The sequence below is a fragment of the Maylandia zebra genome, linkage group LG10 (genome assembly GCF_041146795.1).
Source record: "Maylandia zebra isolate NMK-2024a linkage group LG10, Mzebra_GT3a, whole genome shotgun sequence".
Classification (NCBI taxonomy): Eukaryota; Metazoa; Chordata; class Actinopteri; order Cichliformes; family Cichlidae; genus Maylandia; species Maylandia zebra.
Window position 1 is genome coordinate 21,901,673 of NC_135176.1, and position 8,840 is coordinate 21,910,512.

The 8,840-nt window shown below is 40.3% G+C and overlaps 1 protein-coding gene across 1 annotated transcript; it reads right to left on the bottom strand.

Moving 5' to 3' along the window:
- Nucleotides 1–762: 762 nt before the first annotated feature.
- On the bottom strand, nt 763–4,780 carry ccni2 (cyclin I family, member 2). Its single transcript, XM_012918885.3, has 5 exons — nt 4,427–4,780; nt 3,188–3,344; nt 2,627–2,761; nt 2,216–2,290; nt 763–1,398 (listed from the first exon to the last, which is right to left on the bottom strand). The coding sequence occupies exons 2-5, from the start codon at nt 3,299–3,301 to the stop codon at nt 1,234–1,236; spliced, it is 489 nt and encodes a 162-aa protein (XP_012774339.1). The 5' UTR covers nt 3,302–3,344; nt 4,427–4,780; the 3' UTR covers nt 763–1,233.
- Between the last annotated feature and the right edge of the window lie 4,060 nt (nt 4,781–8,840).

The window sequence follows — 8,840 nt, forward strand, 5'->3', positions numbered from 1 at the left end:
AACTCGTAAAGCATGTGGCTGAATTCAGTTTAACCATTTGTCAAGGCTGTATTCATAAAGCTTCCATCTTCTGGCCTACAATCTGCTTTATTTCTATCACATGGATAAAGATTTTTCTTTAGAGCACCTTCACAGGCGAGACGTTTACCTCAGTCCCGTGAATTTTTGCTCTTTGACTTTCACTTAAAAGCATTATGAATACAGCCCGAGGCCCAACTGCACGAGGGGGGATCCAAATAATGTGTGTGTTTGTTGACAGCTCAGTGAGCGGTTACCTCCTCAGGCAATGACTTGGGAAGATTTAACAAGTAGTGCCACAGATCCAAGCCGTAAACACAACACGGAGATTTTGAGCGGTTACCCCAGATATAATTTTAGAGATCCTTGATCTTTATACCCTCCTGGCCGCTCATCTTTTAGGTCTCCACAGCGAGGCTGCAGGGTTAGTCAGAAGTGCCTTGGCCTGATATGCAACGTATGTTACTTTGCTTGCAGCTTGCACATGCAGCCTTCTGTGTTAGAGAAGCCTCATAACGCTTGACTTATTGCTTAAAAAACACAAAAACTTGATTTTGTCCACTATGGAGATCTGCAAGTCAAATCTTTAGATCACAAAGTGGCACTAAAGCTTTATTTTAATGTCAAGTTTAATTCTTTCATCTGTTTACTCTGCAATGGACAAATTTAATAGTCTATGAATCACTAAATGTCATCTTTGCCAATGAATTAGAAGGAAAGTGAGAAAAAAAAAAAAAGTCTGGATTAAATCTTTGGAGGATTTATTTAAAATCTGCATTTAAGAACCTGAAAAACAAAATATTTGGAATTTTTGCTCATTAAAAATAAAGAAATCAAATCTGATTTCTAAAACAGTGGCATGAAGAAAAACACAATCCAGCTTTCCAGATATGCTTTTAGTGAAATCCAGGATTTCTTTATCAACTGAATGGAGTTTGTTATATTAATATAGATAACTGTAGCCACATTGAGTCATATCAAATAAATGCACAATCACTACAAGGACCAATTCTTTTCTTTAGGGGGAGGTGAAGGTGTGAGGGTTTGTGAATGCCATCTTGAAGCAAACATGATGCAAGCATGACAGTTTTATGTGCGCTTTTGTACCACGTGTGTTTTTATGCAAGACCAGGAGCTGAATTCATGAAGCATTTCGAGTTCAGGTCCAGATTACAAAAAAGAAAGAAAAAAAAAATAAAAAATTCTGTCTGCTTGTCAATCTGCTGAATTCTCTCTTACTATGTGAACGAAGTCGATGGGTGTTGCGGTGTACAAGTCCCAGTGCAGCTTGTCTAGAATGATCCTCTCCATGCGAAGAATCTCCGCTGTTGAAAAGTTGCATCCACTCTGCACAACCAGGCCTTTAACAGAGCCTATAACCTGTTAAACACACACAGACAAAAAGGGAAATTAATAAACAATGTTTTGAAAAATGCACTGAAGTCGGAGGTGTTTATTTTTTTATTTATTTCTATTTTTAAAAATCATTATTAGTGATCATGTGCAACAAACTTGTGATTTTGTCGCCTTTGCCTTGAAACTGCAATAAGTCGGAGTCAGTCTGCAATCAGTTTGCAACTGGTTGGCAACTACATACAGTTTGTATTAACATTGCAATTAACTGATAAATCGGTGAACATCCAATTCTGTTGCCATCTACTTGCTAAATTAAGTGTCCAGTCAGAACCTCAGTTTTGAAAATTCCATAAATAGTGACGTAGTTGCTGCCAGAATATTACCAGAATACATACAGTTAACTAGTCTCCTGCTGAAAAGAGATGTGTTGCAGAGGAGTTGCAGTAATTTTCGTAGACTGTATCAGATTGATTGCAAGGTTTTGGAAATCTGGACGTTTATAAATCAGTTTAACAGTCAGTCTGAGAGTGATTGCAGTGAGTCCGAGTCACACCATGATTGTCTGGAGACAGGTTGCCTCACATCAGGCAACCTGTGCAATCACCTTGCAATCCAATGTGGAGGGTGAGGATATCACACGCTCAAGTAGTTGTGTGAAAAAAAAAAAAAAAAAAAAAACCCAACCCAATAATCAGAGTACATAAATTCACTGCAGTCACCTGGCAACCACTGATTTCCCCCCCACAGTCGCAAGGAGGCTGCCCTCCAATTTTACTCTACTGTGACTGAGCCTTAAACTCTTGGTTTCCTTTTTGCATTGCAGCTTAAAGCTTGCTCTTACCTCATCTTCCTCGTTGATTTTGGCAGCCAGAACCAGTGAGGTAAAAGCGATGCATTTCAGGTACTTTGTTTGAGCCTATAAAACACAAAAGGATTTGTTTAGTTTGCCTCCATGAAGAAAGACCTGCGGAAATTAAATCAAACATCACAACTGATAACTTTTAAGTACATGATATGTTGCAACAGTAAAGATCTGCCTCGCTCTCACCTCTTTGTTCCTGCAGCACTGGATAAACTAACAGGGTGTGCATACAGAATATTAGCTGTGAAATGTGCGCAATGCAACTTTGAACAGTTTAATTTAGAACTACAGAATCTATTATTCTAAAGTGTAAACCTTAGTTACTGGGCAAATTAAGCTGTAAACCAAAACAAAAGCCGGACACCACCACCATCACGTGTTGTTGTCTACCTTCACAGTAGACAGCAGACGGTTGAGGACACACACTCCCAGTGCAAAGGTCTCTGGACAGAAACGAAAGAGCCTGTTCATTTCTCCAAGCCAAAGGATCATTTCTTGGTGTTGGGATGAAGAGATGTCAGCGCCCTGAGCGGACAAAGGATAAAACAGATTAATGATTTACATGTGCAAAGAACTACATTTTAGATGAAAGAATAAAATGCAACCAGGCGCGAACCAGAACCTGTAAGGTTTTCTGCTGTGGTTATTGCTTTAAGAGGTACAATGACAGCAACATAAAAACCAGATGACAGGCTGCCTTTCTATAATACCAGCTGAACTACTTTGAGATGAAGAGATTTATTGGTTCCTGTCATAAGAATGGCTCCTTTTACTGACCGAATCAAAATTGATTTTCCTGTTGGCATCATTCCATTTTTTATATCATAAAAAAGGTTTGAGCTGCCTATAAAATGTCTGTGCTTTATAAACATTAAAAAACACCTTTACTCAAGTTGAAAATGCAAAAATGACACCCTACATTTATGCATCCCCTAACAACTATGGGCTCACCTGGATGCATCCATTCTTGAAGACTGGTACCTTCCAGAGGCGAGCCTCTCGGACCAGAGCGGCCTCCAGCAGGCCGTCCAGCCGACGGCTCTCCGCGGCTCCTGGGTTCTTCATCACATCCACAGCACAGGCCAGGCTGCACCCAGGGCACACACACCTGATGGTGGGGGGGAGGGTTGGGTGAGACAAGAAGCTATCACATTCTTTTTCTTCTATTAATTTAATTAATAGAAGAAAAATGATAGCAGCTTAGTAAAGTTCAGGGAGATGAAACGTTTCGTAGAAACAGCAATTTGAGCAGCTTCTTTAAATACAAACCAGTTTTGTGCAAAAATGTGATTTCCACGATCCACAGTAGAGATGAGTCAATCGATCCAAGTATCGACAGTAATGCTAGTATTGGTATTGGATTGATACTTGACCTTGTTTCTACCCCCCAAGTTCAATATATTTCTCCTATTAATCAGAAAGGACACATTTGTCTAAATGCCGCTATTTAATGCAGTATTTTCATAGGATATATAGGTTTTCCTAATAAAGACCTCAGCAGTGGGGTCACATTACATGTTTAATTACAACTATTAAATAACAAAATTTCCTGTTTTTCTGCTTCTACTTTAGAATTTGTTTTTTTAAAAATTGTTTCATAGTAAGAAAAAGAAAGTTTTATAATTAGAGGGAAGTCTGGGCAACAAGCTACCAGAGTTTAATCTGTAATTTTACACATTCATTTCTTACAGTTTAAACCCTGAGAGTCGTGTTTACAGATGGATTTCTTTTACTACAGGGGCATTTCTTCATCACGCAGAAAAACTGAGATGTACTTTTGAGATTGCCTACAGAAGGTTAAAGCATCAGTGTCGGTAACACTGGGCCTGCGCTCACTTGGTATTGGCTCGAAACCGAAATTTGCAGCGGCGATTTTTAGTCTGCTTTGGTAAACAATCTGCTCTACTCAGAAAAAGAAGCGAAGCAGGAAATGAACTGCGCGCTCAAGTCTGCTCGACAACAATAACGCCATTTCCCCAGACTTCCACACTGCTGACAAAATGCAAATTCAAAATCATTTGAAAGTATGGACTTTGTTCTGATGTGCAGTACGTGCAGCACAACGCAGACGGGCTCCAGGCGGGATAATGCCCCGCAGCTGCTCCTGCAGCCTCTTGCACAGTTGCTGCTGCTGCAAACAAAAACATTTGTTCCCGTTAACCCTCCGCTTTAGCTCTCGCACAGTCTTACCTCTGCGATTTTAAAAGCCGAGTGTCTCTCCGACGGCAGGTGCATTTATACGGCTTTTAAATTAATCCATATCCATCGAAAGCATCCAGAAAACAAACAACAGAGGATGATGCTGTTCGTGAAGTCAATCTCGGAAGAAAAACCAGGTCGGAAAGAATACACGGAGATCCACCGCATTATATACGAAGAGCAGATAAAAATTTTAAAAAGTAAAAAAGGCGCCGAGTACCGAAAAAGCTGAGGGAGGCTGTAAAATGAGAGCAAAATTTAAAATAAAAAAAGGTGGGAATCGTAAAAAAATCTGGGAGGATTTGAAGGCAGGCTGTGTTTTGAACGACTAGACTCCGCCCACTGGCGTGACGTAACGCCGCCTGATAAACGGAAATGTGTTAGTGGGTCAGACATACGGGACCCGTCACACAAAATGGGCGAGCGAGCTCTGGAAATGGAAGATTTGTGCTGTGTGCAGCAAGAAAGTGATGGTGTTTGCTGAAATATAAGGAGCTGCTCTCGGTTTATCCTGTGTGGGAATCATTCCTGCACAGAGGCAGAAGGATGAACAGCAGCTGCCCTTTCTACCTGAAAAATATTTCCATTTGCGCAGGGTATTTGAGTCCCATCCATCCCTCTTCTCACTGCTGGGATGCTAGATTCCTGGTCCTGTCCCTTTTCTTTCCCCTCCCCTCCCCTCCAAAGTCCTTTGATACAGCTCATTCCCCACAGGGCTGTGAGATCCTGCAGCCGCACAACTCTGTGGCTGTGTCTGATTTTACAATTGGACCTTTTCAGTTTGATGAGGTGGTTCAGGGACCTGTTTAAGATGCCTCCTAGGTGAGGTGTTTCAGGCATGTCCTACTGAGGACAGGCCTCAGGGAAGACCTCTCTCTTGGCAGACTGTGGGACACCTTGGTGTCCCCCCTCCTGGATGAGGTGGAGGAGGTGGCCAGCAAGATAAAGACAAGGAGGTCTCAGTGTGTGAAAATGGATAGATGGACCTTTTCAGGTAGATCTTTTGTATAGTTGTGGGATAGAAAGCACACGTGTAATATGTATGCCTGCAAGTAAGGGGAAATCTTTAGTTTGACAGTGGTGTGGCTGGAGAGTCTCAGGGCTGATTTGCAAGAGAAGGTTAGCAGTAAGATTAAAAGGGAAGGTTTATATTATGGTGGTGAGACCTGCTACGATGTATTGTTCGCCCACAACTGGTGCAAAACACTGCAGCTAGATTTTAATCTGATGCAACCAACCAGAGCATGTCATCCCAATTTTAGCTTCCCTTAACTGTCTTCCAGTTCATTTACTAATCTATTTAAAAAAAAATAATAATAATATGTCTTTAAGTCTCTTAGTGGTTGTGCCCCCTTTTATCTGTCTTAGATGGTGCACCCATATGTCTTGCCTTTTTGTCTCAGGTCAGGCAGAGGTGCTGAATATGGAGCTGCCAGGCAGGAGGAAAAGAGGAAGACCATAGAGAAGTGGCGAGAAGGAGGAGGACACTAGCGATTGGGTGAGATGGTTGACCCCTAAAGAGAGCAGCCAGATGAAGAAGAAGAGTTTTGTTAACCTTTCTCTCACTGACATCAAAGTTCACCTGAACAACAAACATTAAGTTTAGTGTGCAGCAGTCTTGATGTGGTAATTTCTTTGTGTTAAGTTTTCTTTGGTAATACTGTGGATAATGTACCGCTAAGACACTGTTTACCTTTAGGACTACTCCTGCATTCTTAATCTGTAAACCTGAAATCGAATCTGCCTGAAATTCTTTCCACAAGCCCGAAACCTGCAGTTCTCTGTAGCATTTAACATTTTGTGATGGCTGAAATGAATGTTAGTTCATGTACCACGGAGAGAAATGTGCATCTAGAATTGTAATTTCCCTCAATCGCATTACTCTGGCGAACTAGCTACAGGTTTTATATCAGCTCTGTAGACATGCGTAGTCTTACTGTTTGCTTTGAAGTTGTGTGCATAGAGGCAACGTGTTGGGGGTGGTCAACAGGGGCCATTAGCTGAGTTTAACACTGTTTAATCTGGTGCTGTCTGAGCTTATAGTTTAGCTGTTTTAGCCTAATGGAGGAGAGTCTGAAATTGCGATCTTAAACATAAACCACTTCTACGAACAGCATTGGCAGCAGTATTAGCTTGCCTATCAAGTATTAGCTTGATAGGCAGTGGACCACCATATAGTAGAGCTGAATTTGATCTCTCTGTATCAAAAACACAGAGCCCAGCCATCACTGGATTGTTTTTAAAGCCTATGCAACTTTTAATACACAAAAATACTATATATGGAAGATGGAAGCCTTATTTGGTATGCATCCAAATGAAAAGATGGCTTAGCCAATGATATTACAAATATATACATGCTTTAGTGTATACTGACTGCTATGCTATGCCTTTCAACATAAATACACTGCTCAAAAAATTAAAGGAACATTTATTCAAAGTACAGCATCAAGTCAGTTAAACTTCTGGCATATTGATCTGGGCAGTTAGTAGCAGAGGGGGTTGTTAGTTTCAGCTGCTTTAGTGTCAATGAAATTAACAACAGGTGCACTAAAGGGGCAACAAAGAGATAGCCACCAAAAACAGAAATGCTTTTAGACTTGGCGGCTGCTGACGTTTTTGTTGTGTTTTTTTCACTACTTTTGCATTTGACTAGGGTCAGTATCATTACTGGTAGTATGATGTGATCCTACAGAGATTGCACAGATAGTCCAGCTCCTCCAGGATGCCACGTCATTACGTGCCATTGCCAGAATGTTTGCTGTCTCCCAGCACAGTCTCAAGAGCATGGAGGAGATTCCAGGAGACAGGCAGTTACTCTATGAGAAGACCATGGAAGGCATTCCTTAACCCATCAGCACGCCTGATATCTGCTCTTTTGTGCAAGGAGGAACAGGATGACCTCTGCCCTCTACAGACTGATAATTTTCATTTCTGTCCAATGATGTGGCATCCTTTCTTTCCCGACCCAGTTCATATCCAGCATGGTAATTTTTTCCCCATTGTTTTTTTTTGAAAATGTTGTTTTATTTTTTGAGCAGTCTATTTAGGAATGCACTTGTATTTAAAACAAATTCAAGAGTTTGATTTAGATGCATAAAGGTGCTCAAGAATGTATATACACACACATATTATTACCGTATCATGCACCATAGCAGGAAAACATAGAAAAACAACAACTTGACTTTCTATGCAACTTGCGCGGATATGCTGCATGCGATAGCCTGAATGCAGGTATTTTTTTTTTTTGCCAACCTCAGAAAAACAAATGAAACCCCATCGTTGGTATTGCAACACCGCAGGATGTTGCAATCCATACTAAGTATTGCTCAATAAAGCATTTTTATTTTTACAGCAGGTTGTTTACCTCAGTCGCCCTCAGAATCTGCAGAATACTTGATTATAAGAATTCATGAAAGCTCACCTCTAGTTTTATCCGGTTATGATGAATCACACCTATGTGGGGCTTTTTACAGTAAAACAAGCACTTAATAAGAAACAAAAAATGTCTGAATAAATCAACACAAGGTTCTCAGAGTCTCTAGAAGTATAAAGATGTATGTTTTGTTTGTGTGACAGTAAGAAATCACACAGAAATGTGCTTCTTTTGTTTCCACCTTTGTCTTTAACCAGTAAAAACATGGGAGCATTCATCAATGTGTCACCACTGGCAGCAGAATTTGATTAATTGCACCCAAGATGCATTTCATACAGTCTCCCAACCATGGATGGATGATAAGACTATTATTTGGAGTGACTGTTTTCTGACCCTTTTGCTCCCATTTAGTCAGATCTGGGAGTGATGTCTCTGAACAGGAAGATTACCTTGTGTGGCCTTTAGAAAAGTGAAATTAAGATGCAGTGCAACAAAAACCACGACACCAAACACTGAAAACAGTAAAAGGTGTTTTTGTTGCTTGGTTCTTTAATCCAGCAGCCTACGTTTGATATGAAACCCTGACAAGCAGTTTGAAGTAGTGCTTGCCCTCACATGAAGAAATAAAATACTTGCTATGTGCTTTAAGTTATTGTTTAAACGCACTTCAGCGTTTAACCAGCCACATGTCATTCTTTTTATTTGCTACTCTGTTGCTACGTTCAGCTGCCATAAAGGCAAACACCTGTGTTTAATGACAGGTTAAATTTAAAATCTGTTTTTTAGCCAATAACTAATGGTACTGTGAGAGGCTGTGCTGCAGTTATCTTTATTTAACACTTGTATCAGCAGCCTTTCTGCCTTCAGACTGATCTTCAAATGAAACTTTAATACATTTTTAACAGCTAACTGTTTAAATCATTTAGATACAACTACAATACAATTTGATGGAAAACACAAAATCCCCTATTTCACAAATTCTTTTATTTCAGCAGTTGAATAATGATACAATACCAACAACCAACAGCAACA

Coding starts and splice junctions, on each gene's coding strand:
- ccni2 (XM_012918885.3), bottom strand. CDS start 3,301: ATGAAGAACCCAGGAGCCGCGGAGAGCCGTCGGCTGGACGGCCTGCTG. Junction 2,291..2,626: donor GTCTGCTGTCTACTGTGAAG/GTAGACAACAAC, acceptor TGTGTTTTATAG/GCTCAAACAAAGTACCTGAA. Junction 1,399..2,215: donor AAATCAACGAGGAAGATGAG/GTAAGAGCAAGC, acceptor TGTGTTTAACAG/GTTATAGGCTCTGTTAAAGG.